The sequence below is a fragment of the Bos grunniens genome, chromosome 9 (assembly GCF_055505025.1).
Source record: "Bos grunniens cultivar Pamir isolate PY7600 chromosome 9, Bosgru_T2T1.0, whole genome shotgun sequence".
Taxonomy (NCBI): Eukaryota; Metazoa; Chordata; class Mammalia; order Artiodactyla; family Bovidae; genus Bos; species Bos grunniens.
This window is the reverse complement of record NC_141173.1, coordinates 10,385,978-10,400,256: the sequence shown is the minus strand read 5'-3', so window position 1 is coordinate 10,400,256 and position 14,279 is coordinate 10,385,978. Positions and strand designations below refer to the sequence as shown.

Sequence of the window (14,279 nt, the reverse complement as noted above, 5' to 3'; positions counted from 1 at the left end):
CAATGTCTCCTGCATTCGTAGGCAGGTTCTTTACCACTGAGTCACCTGGGATTGTTTTAAATTATTGATCTCAATTTCAAATCCATTTCTAAAACCATGCATTTGTACAGATGATTTTACTACTTATGTCTTTTAACTTCCCTCCTATCTTTGTGTGTGAAAGATTTCCTACCTTTATTATGTGTTTCCTTTACCACTGAGTTTTTAATTTTGTAATTTTCTTCTTTCTAGGTGTGGCCTTTTCTTTTTGATCTAGAGAAGTTCCTTTAGAATATGTTGCAAAGCTGTTTTGCTGGTGCCGAATTTTTTTAGCTTTTGCTTGTCTGTAAAGTTTTTGTTTGAACTGAATCTTGATGTTGCTTATATTATGAATTTTACCCATGTTTTGAGAGTTATTTCTTATTGTGGTAGAATATCTACTTTGAAAGTTTCATTTTATGTTTTTTTTAATTATAAAATTTTTATATCAAAATATGCTATTATATATATGTGAAAGTGAAAGTGTTAGTCATTCACTCGTGTCCAACTCTTTTCGACCCCATGGACTATAGTCTGCCAGGCTCCTCTGTCCATGGAATCCTCCAGGGTTGCCACTTCCTTTTCCAGGGTATCTTCCCAATGCAGGGATCAAACTTAGTCTCCTGCATTGCAGGTGGATTCTTTACCGTCTGAGCCATCAGGGAAGCCCCTATAATATCATATATATATATATATATATATATATATAATACTGAGTAATTTTAAGCTTAGATATGCAGGCTGCATGCTGGTCACATTAGTTTTATTTAAACAGTTACTAATAGGCAATATACGGCATATATATATATATATAAAAAATACTGAGTAATTTTAAGCTTAGATATGCAGGCTGCATGCTAGTCACATTAGTTTTATTTAAAGAGTTACTAATAGGCAATATACGGCATATATATATATATATATATATATATATATATATATAAAATACTGAGTAATTTTAAGCTTAGATATGCAGGCTGCATGCTAGTCACATTAGTTTTATTTAAACAGTTACTAATAGGCAATATAATATACTTGTCAATAGTTTTGGCTCTTAAAAACAAACAAAACCTTGCTTTAAATTTTGGCTCAGCTGTGGAACTCTGGGCAAGTGACTGTCCCAACTTTTTCCTCTGTAAAATGGTGAAAGAACAGCAACTTTTTGGAATTGTGAGCTTTGTTCATTGCAGGAGCATATAAAGTGTTTAGCTCAGCACCTAATGCACAGTAAAGTACTGAACACAAAATTAACTTATTTTATTTCAGGAGAATGTTTTTCCTACAGAGGATTAAACTTCCCTCATGTCCTTACATTTCAGAAGTGAGGTCCCGTTCGTGGTGTTCTATGAATTACAAGCATCCTCAGGTCCTGAGCAGGTGAGCAGTGATTCTGTTTGCCCTGATGACCAAGGAGAGGTGCTGCCTTGCTGTTGTCTTCCTCCTCCTGGCCTCCAGCTCCTGCTCTGAGTCGGGTGTGTGCCTGGATGGTGGGGGGAGTGTCCCAGAGCCGTCTTGCCTGCACAGTCACGCCACGGGCTGCCGTAAGGAAAACACACCAGGGAGGCTAGGCTTTTCTCTGAGTGGAAAGAGGGCAGATGCTACCGGTGCTGTTTGTCTTCCAGGCAGAGGAGGCCCTTTTCGGGTTGTGGTCCCACTTAAACACAGATGCTCACTTCCCGTCCCCTACTCCCTCAGTGAAGGTGCTGCGCTGTGCCTTATGGTAACATCTTACAGCCTCATCAATGGTGAGATGGACAAACACTTATTGACCCTTTATAACAAATAAGGCAATGCTGTTTAAAAACAATAAAACATAGTTCTGTTGACAATGCACTTTTTTCCTGTTATCCTCAGAGTTTATGTCATGATGAAGATATGATGGCAAGCTTTCCAGGACATTCAGCCTTCAGTCACAGTGCTCTGGGATTACTGGTTTGCTGAAATATGAAATATGAATATAAAAACACCTGACTCACCCAATTATTTCCTAGAATAGTTAGCTGGGTGGAGGCTCCCCGAGTTAATAACTAAACCCAACCCTCAAATCTATTGGCAAAGGGCATGTTTAAGCTTAATGACTCTGTATCCACCCAGAGAGATAAAGGAGGCTTTGATATCCTACTCAGTAGGCTGGGGGAGGGGCATGAGTCATTAGGTACCTGGGAACTGAAGGTGTGGCCTATACTGGGAGTATTTTGAAAGGTGAGTTGAAGTACTAGCCTAGTCCTTCAGAGACTGCCCCGCATCAAGCCTGAGGCTGAAGATTCAAGAATAGGACTTGAACAAGAGAAGAACTTGTGCAAGGGGAGCATAGGGCAGAGTAAATAATCTCTGCATTATGACATGTGGGTCAAGAGTTATGCTGGCTCACACAGGATCCACAATCCCACTCCGGGGCATATAGCCGGACAAAACTGTAATTCAAAAGGAAGCATGCTCCTCATTGTTCATTGCAGCACTATTTGCAATAGCCAAGACGTGGAGGCAACCCAAATATTCACTGACAGAGGAATGGATAAAGAGGATGTGGTGTATATACATACACACACATACCAATATATGGAATATATACTGTTCCCTTGTATTTATATACAATGGAATATTATTCAGCCATAGAAAAGAATGAAATAATGCCATTTGCAGCGCCTTGGGAGCCTAGAGATTGTCATACTAAGTAAAGTAAGTCAGACAAAGAAAAACAAATATCATATAATATTGCCTATATGGGGAATCTAAACTATGACACAGGTGAACTTAGCTACAAACAGAAACAGGCTCATGGGCATAGAGAAGAGACTTGTGGTTGCCCAGAGCAAGAGGGATGGGGGAGAGGTGGATTGATCATTTGGGATTAGCAGATGCAAACTATTATACATAGGATGGATAAACAACAAGGTCCTACTTATAGCACTCTATAGCACAGAGAACTATATTCAACATCCTGTGAAAAACCATAAAAAAGAATATGAAAAAGAATGTATATATATATATATGTATGTATAATGGAATCACTTTGCTGTACAGCAGAAATTAACACAACATTGTAAATAGACTATTAGTTCAATAAAATAAAAAAGAGCTGTACAAGTTTAGAAAAAGAAAATTTCCACAGCTTAAAAAATTTCCTATCTAATCATACTGTTGAATGACCTACGGTATATGAGGTGTCTAGCCCAGTATCTGGCCGGCATATACTGTCACTCAATCTGTTTCTTCCCTTCATCTATGATCTTTGCTTTTTATTTAATTTTTGTAAGAATAAGAGTACTTAAAGATGGTATCTCTAAAAGTCTTATGTAAGTTCATATTTCTAAGGTATTAATTAGTATCTAAAGCTCTCTCATTGGTTTCACTGTGAACAATAATGAAACATGACAGCAAATTTAGTCATCTGTATCAAATTTCTGCCATATGGTTCAGAAATTATTTGGGGAAACATTTTGGAATGAAGAGTCTTAGATCATTTTAGTATCTTACCATGGTTTTGCCAAAACAAACAAACAAACCCTGTACATATAGCCAGAATATTAATTTTAAAACATCACTGGTAACTCCATGTAGTTACTCATTTTTGAATACTAAACTACCAGAGTGACATTTTAAATGTGGGGCCAATCTTTCCAGTTCTTTTCCTGAGAAAATAAATTATGCTTTGAAGTATTAGTAAATTAGAGAAACTTTTCAGCTGTTCCACAATAAATTATTCCACAAGGTAGAAAAAAAAATCATTTCACACGTCCTAGTAAAAGTCACTGTGTTATACAAGGTCCTGTTACATAGCACAGGGACCTATACTCAATATTTTATAATAACCTATAAGGGAAAAAAGTCTGAAAAAGAATATATATGTATATTCATAACTGAATCACTTTGCTGTATACCTGAAACTAACACAACAATGTAAATCAACTATATTTCTATTAAAAAAAAAAGCCACTGTATCCTGAATAGGGTAACAAACACTCTAACATATAAAACCCAATGTATTAAGGCATGGGAGAAGGCAATGGCACCCCACTCCAGTACTGTTGCCCGGAAAATCCCATGGATGGAGGAGCCTGGTAGGCTTCAGTCCATGGGGTCGCTAAGAGTCCGACGCGACTGAGCGACTTCACTTTCACTTTCCACTTTCATGCATTGGAGAAGGAAATGGCAACCCACTCCAGTGTTCTTGCCTGGAGAATCCCAGGGACGGAGAAGCCTGGTAGGCTGCAGTCCATGGGGTCGCACAGAGTCGGACACGACTGAAGCGACTTAGCAGCAGCAGCAGCAGCAGCATATAAGGCATGGACAATATAAAGTATTTGAGAGCATCTTTTTCAACTCTACCTAGTCACCTATTTCATGTTTTCTTAATGTGTGTATGAAATAATTCTATATATTTAAGACTTCATTAAACCTAAGTATATGAGGTAACTTCAAAATAATGTTTTTGTCAATAACAGTTAATCATGCATCTCTCATTTAATGATATTTTATTAAAGTCAGGTTTTTCTTTTCTAGAATATGCTAATATTGCTGTCTTCTAGAACAAAATATCAGTAAAAAAAGAAAAAAGGATTTACTTGACTGAGTATTATGAAATTTTGATAGGCTGGATTTTAACTCTTTGAAGATTAGCTTTCCTTTTGCACCTCTCCCCTCCCCCACACCCCTCTGCTCCAACACGTACCCTTTGGGGCAAGTTTCCCTTTCACAGATACAGCCTTGTTGTTGGGCCAATCTGGCTACAGACAGGATGTAACTTGTAGGAAGGAGAAACCCTGGTGTCCCAGAAAGACTGAGGCTGACGGCGGAGGGGCCAGCCTGCCTCTTCCCTTTGCTTTGCTAGACAGTGAGTGTGTTCTGGGAGAAGTGGCCCACTGCCACCCAGGAGCGTGGGGAGCTGTGACCCCGGCCAGGCTCTCTGTAAGGAAAAGGGGAGAATTCAGGAGGCAGTACAATTCAAGGGCAGGACGTGCTTCCAAAGGAGGAAAGAGGAGCCAGAAAGGGTGATTTGAAGACTTCAGATAATTTGGCAACTTTTTACCTAGGGCTTGTGAGTGTGTGTGTGTATATAGGAAGGAAGTAGCATTGCGAAACATCCCTACGTACCACTGGCCAGCCTCCCTGGCTTTGAAAAACAACAATAAAAAACAAACTACTTTGAATCCTTTCGTAACAGGAAATAACATACTGGAAACTAGAGAATTGTGATGTAAAAATAAATCCAAGAACTTAGAACAATAAAGGCTAAATAATTTATTAAAAGGGTTTGGATAATAAAAGTTGGGAATAATAGAACAGGAGCACCCAGTTTAGTTCACGAGGCATCAAATAAGGTAGTGAAAATAGCTGAGAGCCACACATTTGCCGGTTTTCAAATATATCCAAGGATTGTCAGGGCTCTCATCTCCAAATATCATTGTAACCTAAATTGTCTTCGCATTGCAACTTTCGTAAATTCAAATAATAGCAGTAAGGAACTGACAAAGGATCAGTTGTATAGGTTTCAGAAAAACAAGTTTTGGTTTCCCTTTAGTAAGAAAATCTAGTAAAGAAAAATGAGTTCTTGTAGTTCTTTTTTAGACATGTTTCATATTCCACTGTAGTCAAATCAGAGGCAGTTTCTCTCTATATAATGAGTACAGGTGATGCATATGTGATGAGTTATTAGAGAGCCACTGGTTTTTGTGATATGATATCCACTTAGAACATGATTCTGAAAATTGTTTATACCCACATCTAATGCAGATGGTGCCAGCCAGAAGCATTCAGAAGTCATCACACACCACACAGGCAAACATCATGATGCTGAGGAGAAAGGGTCTTCCCCTGCCACTCCTTGCTAATTTTTTATCTTCTCAGTCTAGCTCTCTGGAGAAGGCAATGGCAATTCACTCCAGTACTCTTGCCTGGAAAATCCCATGGACCGAGGAGCCTGGTGGGCTGCAGTCCACGGGGTCACTAAGAGTCAGACACGACTGAGCGACTTCACTTTCACTTTTCACTTTCACGCATTGGAGAAGGAAATGGCAACCCACTCCAGTGTTCTTGCCTGGAGAATCCTAGGGACGGGGGAGCCTGATAGGCTGCCGTCTCAGGGGTCCCACAGAGTCGGACACGACTGAAGCGACTTAGCAGCAGCAGCAGCAGCTCTCAGGACCTGTGTTTCTTCTTCTAGACACAGAACACTTCTGCTCTCTTATCATGAACTCACCCACGTGAACCTTCACTGTTTTTCGTTTGACCTGACTTGTTTTCAGATAAAGAGTCAAAGAAGGGAGGAAATGAAGAGAAGGGACCTAAAGAGGTGCTCCAGTTTTGGGGTTCTCCCTGGTGGAAAGCCTTCTGCGGCTTCCAGAGCTGATAGATGTGGGTCTGAAACTGGTGCCCAGAGGCGGCTCTTCATATACTCATTGCTGACAGTTCGTTTATTTTGCAGAAGTCGCCTTAAAAGTTTGCTTATAAAATGCACCTCTTTCTTGTATTTATCCACTTGCTATGACTAATCTTTAGTCTCATTTTTTTGTTTTTGGCCTCAGTTTGATTCATTGTACTTCAACAAATTGTTTAAGTGACCCATTTCTTTAACATATTTTTTTGTATACCATTAAAAAATTTTTTTTGTGTGTATAGACAACCAAATCCTTGAAAAGAGGTGAAGTAATGATTCTTTGATTAGTGAGCTCTACTGTCACTCTTATGCCCTAATGTTGTTTTGTGAATGATGTTTAAAGTATTTAATAAATTGTGTCTTTAATATGATCATGGAAATGATTTCCTAGTTATACTCCAATTTACAACAAACTACTGAATGCTGAAAGTGAACAGAAATGCATTTATCTGTATAAATGTCTTGAAATAACTATATCTAAGATGTCTTTTTTGTGCTGTGTAGTGACCTTTATGGGAGTTTTAAGCCATTCAGCTGGAGGATAAAAAATCCTCCAGACATTTATACTAAGTATGAAAACCCAGGTATGAGACTGATGATACTATGACTAAGCCTTGTACTTTATATAGCGTGTTATACAATCAGTTTTGGAATCTTTTAGAGTAACTGAGAGGATATTAAAACAATAATCGTTCCTTTTCCAATAACTCGCTTACACGTTAATCAGCATATTCAAGCTTCCTTCTCATTAGTTTTACAAAATTCTAGGAAATACTTTCCATTGTATGTTATGAGTGACTTTATTAAAGGATTAAAATCCTTTCAATAGACAATAGGGATGTGAAGTTGGATACAGGTATTTTGTATCCCAAGCCAATGTTCCAGTCCCAGGTAAATCTTGAAAAGGACTCAATTTAGTTATTTTATACTTTGTTTTATGGCAAAAGTAGCCATGTAATAAATTTTGCATGCCACATCTTACCTCAAATTCTCCATCCTGGCTCTTGTTTCTACATTCAGAACACTGGGAAAAATTGCTGAGAAAAATCTCTGGCCAAAAAAATTTTTTTCTTGCAATACTATAGTTCATACTTTTCATTGAATGTCTGCTGAGTCCTTGATGAGACTTTTTTTTCCCCCTTGGAGAAGGGATACATCCGATCACCCTCCCATTATTCAATTCAGTTCAGTTCAGTCGCTCAGTCGTGCCCGACTCTTTGTGACCTCATGAACTGCAGCACGCCAGGCCTCCCTGTCCATCACCAACTCCCAGAGTTCACCCAGACTCACGTCCATCGAGTCAGTGATGCCATCCAGCCATCTCATCCTCTGTCGTCCCCTTCTCCTCCTGCCCCCAATCCCTCCCAGCATCAGAGTCTTTTCCAATGAGTCAACTCTTCACATGAGGTGGCCAAAGTACTGGAGTTTCAGCTTTAGCATCATTCCTTCCAAAGAAATCCCAGGGCTGATCTCCTTCAGAATGGACTGGTTGGATGTCCTTGCAGTCCAAGAGACTCTCAAGAGTCTTCTTCAACACCACAGTTCAAAAGCATCAATTCTTCGGCTCAGCCTTCTTCACAGTCCAACTCTCACATCCACACATGACCATTGGAAAAACCATAGCCTTGACTATACAAACTTTTGTTGGCAAAGTAATGTCTCTGCTTTTGAATATGCTATCTAGGTTGGTCATAACTTTCCTTCCAAGGAGTAAGCGTCTTTTAATTTCATGGCTGCAGTCACCATCTGCAGTGATTTTGGAGCCCAGAAAAGTGAAGTCTGACACTGTTTCCACTGTTTCCCCATCTATTTCCCATGAAGTGATGGGACCAGATGCCATGATCTTCGTTTCCTGAATGTTGAGCTTTAAGCCAACTTTTTCACTCTCCACTTTCACTTTCATCAAGAGGCTTTTGAGTTCCTCTTCACTTTCTGCCATAAGGGTGGTGTCATCTGCATATCTGGGGTTATTGATATTTCTCCATGCAATCTTGATTCCAGCTTGTGCTTCTTCCAGTCCAGCGTTTCTCATGATGTACTCTGCATAGAAGTTAAATAAGCAGGGTGACAATATACAGCCTTGACGTACTCCTTTTCCTATTTGGAACCAGTCTGTTGTTCCATGTCCAGTTCTAACTGTTGCTTCCTGACCTGCATACAGATTTCTCAAGAGGCAGGTCAGGTGGTCTGGTATTCCCATCTCTTTCAGAATTTTCCACAGTTTATTGTGATCCACACAGTCAAAGGATTTGGCCTAGTCAATAAAGCAGAAATAGATGTTTTTCTGGAACTCTCTTGCTTTTTCCATGATCCAGCGGATGTTGGCAATTTGATCTCTGGTTCCTCTGTCTTTTCTAAAACCAGTTTGAACATCAGGAAGTTCATGGTTCACATATTGCTGAAGCCTGGCTTGGAGAATTTTGAGCATTACTTTACTAGCATGTGAGATGAGTGCAATTGTGCAGTAATTTGAGCATTCTTTGGCATTGCCTTTCTTTGGGATTGGAATGAAAACTGACCTTTTCCAGTCCTGTGGCCACTGTTGAGTTTTCTGCACCGACTTCCTGTATGTGGCCACAGGCGGCCTTGCTCTTACTTTATAGACAAAACTGAAGCACCAGCTGGAAACTCTGTTCAGCTTTACCAGCGACAGTCTACACACTTCACTTACCAGCTCCCACACATATCCTCAGGGTTTTCTTTCTCATGGGAGGAGTGTCATTCTTTGGATGGAGGTTAGTCATTATCTGTGTTCCCTATCACAGGCTCTCCAAAGACCTGGTGCTGTGCTGCATCACTGTCCCCCTTGTCTTTGTTCTGCTGCTGCTGCTGCTAAGTCCCTTCAGTCGTGTCCGACTCTGTGAGACCCCATAGATGGCAGTCCACCAGGCTTCTCCATCCCTGGGATTCTCCAGGCAAGAATACTGCAGTGGGTTGCCATTTCCTTCTCCAATGCATGCACGCGTGCTAAGTGGCTTCAGTCGTGTCCGACTCTGTGCGACCCTATGGACAGCAGCCCACCAGGCACCTCTGTTCACAGGATTCTCCAGGCAAGAATACCGGAGTGGGTTGCCATTTCCTTCTCCCTTTGTTCTCCACTGGTCCCTCATCACAGCCCTTAACCCTCTGCCTAGCCCCCAGGTGAGGATGTTCTGCAGTTCAGTGCTTACCCTTTCCTTCTCTCCTGGGTGCCTCACAAATGAGATCTCACCCACATCCCTGGCTTCAAGTGCTCACTAAAGATGTCTGCATGTGGCTCTAGCCCTGACAGCTCTCCCAAGAGAGCTTGACACCCAGGGGACGGTTCTACTCATCTGTCCAAAGATGCCTCCATCATAAAATGTTCAAAATGAATCCATAATTGGGGACACTTTTATAATCTTATCTTCTGTATTCTCCTTGATAATGAATGGGGCTATGAATGTCCAGGCTTGAAGCCTAGAAGTCATCTTTATCTCTTCCCTTGCTCTGACTCTCTACTTTCAGAAAATTACCAAGTTCTGTGATATAATAATAATTAATTGTGCTTAATATGGGCTGGGCATTTTTCTAAGAGGATTAAATGTATCATATCAATCTTCATCATTACTGTATTCTGTGGGTGGCTATTACTGGCTATTTATTTATTTATTTTTAAAGTATCACTTTATTTACTTTTTTTTAAAAGTACGTATTTATTTGGCTCCATAGGGTCTCAGTTGTGGCATGTAGGATCTTGTGTTGCGGCACGAGGGCTTCTTTCTAGTTGTGGACCGTGGGCTCAGTTATCCTGCAGCACGTGGGATCTTAGTTCCTCCACTAAGGATCAAACCTGTGTCCCCTGCATTGGAAAGTGGATTCTTAATCACTGGACCACCAGGGACCTCTGCCATCAACATCTTAAAGGTAAGAAAGCTGAGGCACAGAGAGGCAAAACAATGTCAGGAGACAGGGTAGGGCTGGGGTCTAATTACACAGCCAGCTTTCAGGCTTTCAACAACCACACTCTGCTGCCTTCCAACATGCTGCTGCTGCTGCTTAGTCATTTCAGTCGTGTCTGACACTTTGCGACCCTATAGACTGCAGCCTGCCAGGATCCTCTAACCATTAGATTCTTTAGGCAAGGCTAAAGTGGGTGATCAAACCTAGGTCTCCTGCATTGCAGGCAGAGCCACCAGGGAAGTCCACCTTTCAGCATGTCAGTCCCCTAAATATCCTGAATTCATTTCCTCCTATTCTTTTTTTTTCTTTATTAATTACTTTATTTTTTATTGAAGGATAATTGCTTTACAGAGTTTTGCTGTTTTCTGTCAAACCTCAACATGAATCATCCATAGGAATACATATATCCCCTCCCTTTTGAAATTCTCTCCCATCTCCCACCCCATTTCACCCCTCTAGGTTGATACAGAGGCCCCTGTTTGAGTTTCCTGAGACATACAGCAAATTCTCATTGGCTATCTATTTTACATATGGTAATGTAAGTTTCCATGTTACTCTTTCCATACATCTCACCCTCTCCTCCCCTCTACCCATGTCCATAAGTCTATTCTCTATGTCTGTTTCTCCATTGCTGCCCTGTAAATAAATTCTTCAGTACCATTTTTTTAGATTCCATATATACGTGTTGCTGCTGCTAAGTTGCTTCAGTCATGTCCAACTCTGTGCAACCCCATAGACGGCAGCCCACCAGGCTCCCCTGTCCCTGGGATTCTTCAGGCAAGAACACTGGAGTGGGTTGCCATTTCCTTCTCCAATGCAGAAAGTGAAAAGTGAAAGTGAAGTCGCTCAGTTGTGTCCGACTCTTAGAGACCCCATGGGCTGCAGCCTACCAGGCTCCTCCGTCCATGGGATTTTCCAGGCAAGAGTACTGGAGTGGGGTGCCATTGCCTTCTCCGATATATGCGTTAGAATGCAGTATTTATCTTTCTCTTTCTGACTCCCTTCACTCTGTATAATAGGTTCTAGGTTCATCCAGCTCATTAGAACTGACTTGGATGTGTTCCGTTTTATGGCTGAGTAATATTCCATTGTGTATATGTACCACAATTTCTTTATTCATTCATCTGTCAATGGACATCTAGATTCCTTCTGTGTTCTAGCTATTGTAAATAGTGCTGCAATGAACATTGGGATATATGAGTCTATTTCGAAAAATTTTGGTTTCCTCAGGGTTTTGCCTAGGACTGGGATTCCTTAGTCATATGGTAATTTTATTCCTAGTTTTTTAAGGAATCTCTATGCCATCTTCCATAATGACTGTATCAATTTACATTCCCACCAACAGTGCAAAAACATTCCCTTTTCTCTACACCCTCTCCAGCATCTGTTGTTTGTAGCATTTTTGATGGGGGCCATTCTGACCAGTGTGAGGTGATATCTCATTGTACTTTTGATCTGCATTTCTCTAATAATGAGGAATGTTGAGCATCTTTTCATGTGTTTGTTAGCCATCTGTATGTCTTCTTTGGAGAAATGTCTGCTTAGGTTTCTTTCCCACTTTTTGATTGGGTTGTTTGTTTTTCTGGTATTGAGTTGTATGAGCTGATTCCATATTTTGGAAATTAATCATTTGTCAGTTGTTTCATTTGCTATTATTTTCTCCCATTCCGAGCATTGTGTCTTCACCTTGTTTATAGTTTCCTTTGCTGTGCAAAAGCTTTTAAGTTTAATCAGGTCCCGCTTGTTTACTTTCATTTTTATTTCCATTAGTCTAGGAGGTGGGTCATAGAGGATCTTATTTGATTTATTTTGTTGAGTGTTCTGCCTATGTTTTCCTCTAAGAGTTTTATAGTTTCTGGTCTTACATTTAGGTCTTTAATCCATTTTGAGTTTATCTTTGTGTATGGTGTTAGGAATTATTTTAATTTCATTCTTTTACATATAGCTGTCCAGTTTTCCCAGTACCATTTATTGAAGAGGCTGCCTTTGCCCCATTGTATGATCTTGCCTCCTTTGTCAAAAATGAGGTACCCATAGGTGCATGGGTTTATCTCTGGGCTTTCTATCTTGTTCTATTGGTCTATATTTCTGTTTTTGTGCCAGTACCATACTGTTTTGATGACTGTAGCTTTGTAATACTATCTGAAGTCAGGAAAGTTAATTCCTCCAGCTCCATTCTTTCTCAAGACTGCTTTGGCTATTTGGGGTTTTTTTGTGTTTCTATATGAACTGTGAAATTTTTTGTTCTAGTTCTGTGAAAAAATGCCATGGTAATTTGATAAGGATCACGTTAAATCTGTAGATTGTGTTTGGTAGTATAGTCATTTTCACAATATTGATTCTTCCTACCCAGGAACATGGAATATCTCTCCATCCGTTTATGTCATCTTTGATTTCTTTCATCAGTGTCTTAATACTTTTCTGTGTACAATTCTTTTGTCTCCTTATGTAAGTTTATTCCTAGATATTTAATTCTTTGTGTTGTAATGGTGAGTGGGATTGATTCCTTAATTTCTCTTTCTGATTTTTCATTGTTAGCATATAGTAATGCAAGTGACTTTTGTGTATTGATTTTGTATCCTGCAACTTTGCTAAATTCACTGATTAGCTTGAGTAATTTTCTGATACTATCTTTAGGGTTTCCTATGTACAGTATCGTGTCATCTGCAAACAGTGAAAGCTTTACTTCTTCTTTTCCAATCTGGATTCCTTTTATTTCTTTTTCTTTGATTGCAGTAGCTAGGATGTCCAGAACTATGTTGAATAATAGTGGGGAAAGAGGATAGCCTTGTCTTGTTCCTGATCTTTGGGGGAATGCTTTCAGTTTTTCACCATTGAGAATAATGTTTGCTGTAGGCTTATCATATATGGCCTTTACTATGTTGAGGTAGGTTCCTTCTATGCCCATTTTTTGAAGAGTTTTAAAAACAAAGCTAGTGGAGGTGATGGAATTCCAGTTGAGCTATTTCAAATCCTGAAAGATGATGCCATGAAAGTGCTGCACTCAATATGCCAGCAAATTTGGAAAACTCAGCAGTGGCCACAGGACTGGAAAGGTCAGTTTTCATTCCAATCCCAAAGAAAGTGAAAGTGAAGTCACTCAGTCGTGTCTGACTCTTAGCGACCCCATGGACTACAGCCCACCAGGCCCTCTGTACATAGGATTATCCAGGCAAGAGTACTGGAGTGGGGTGCCATTGCCTTCTCTGTTAACAGCGGCTAGGCATATTATATTTACTTGGAGCTGGTATACTTGGTGACAGCCTTAGTGCCCTCAGACATGGCATGCTTGCCCAGCTCCCCAGGTAGCAGCAAGCGCACGGCGGTCTGGATCTCCCTGGATGTGATAGTTGAGCGCTTGTAGTAATGCACCAGGTGCGATGCCTCACCAGCGATGGGCTCAAAAATGTCGTTGACGAAGGAGTTCATGATTCCCATGGCCTTGGACGAGATGCCGGTGTCCGGATGGACTTGCTTCAGCACCTTGTACACGTACACGGAGTGGTTCTTCTTGCGGCTGCGCTTGTGCTTCTTGCCGTCCTTCTTTTGGGCCTTGGTCACAGCTTTTTTAGAGCCCTTTTTAGGGGCAGGAGCAGACTTAGCCAGTTCAGGCATGTCTATAATGACAACACCCAACAACACAGAATCCCAAAGAAAGGCAATGCCAAAGAATGCTCAAAATACCACACAATTGCACTCATCTCACACGCTAGTGAAGTAATGCTCAAAATTCTCCAAGCCAGGCTTCAGCAATATGTGAACTGTGAACTTCCTGATGTTCAAGCTGGTTTTAGAAAAGGCAGAGGAACCAGAGATCACATTGCCAACATCTGCTGGATCATGGAAAAAGCAAGAGAGTTCCAGAAAAACATCTATTTCTGCTTTATTGACTATGCCAAGGCCTTTGACTGTGTGGATCACAATAAACTGTGGAAAATTCTGAAAGAGATGGGAATACCAGACC

At 40.5% G+C, this 14,279-nt stretch overlaps 1 protein-coding gene across 1 annotated transcript; it reads right to left on the bottom strand.

Moving 5' to 3' along the window:
- Positions 1 to 13,517: 13,517 nt before the first annotated feature.
- On the bottom strand, positions 13,518 to 14,050 carry LOC147365564 (histone H2B type 1-L-like). The gene has a single exon (XM_086316750.1). It carries the CDS (start codon positions 13,928 to 13,930, stop codon positions 13,550 to 13,552), a length of 381 nt encoding a protein of 126 aa, XP_086172876.1. The 5' UTR covers positions 13,931 to 14,050; the 3' UTR covers positions 13,518 to 13,549.
- Between the last annotated feature and the right edge of the window lie 229 nt (positions 14,051 to 14,279).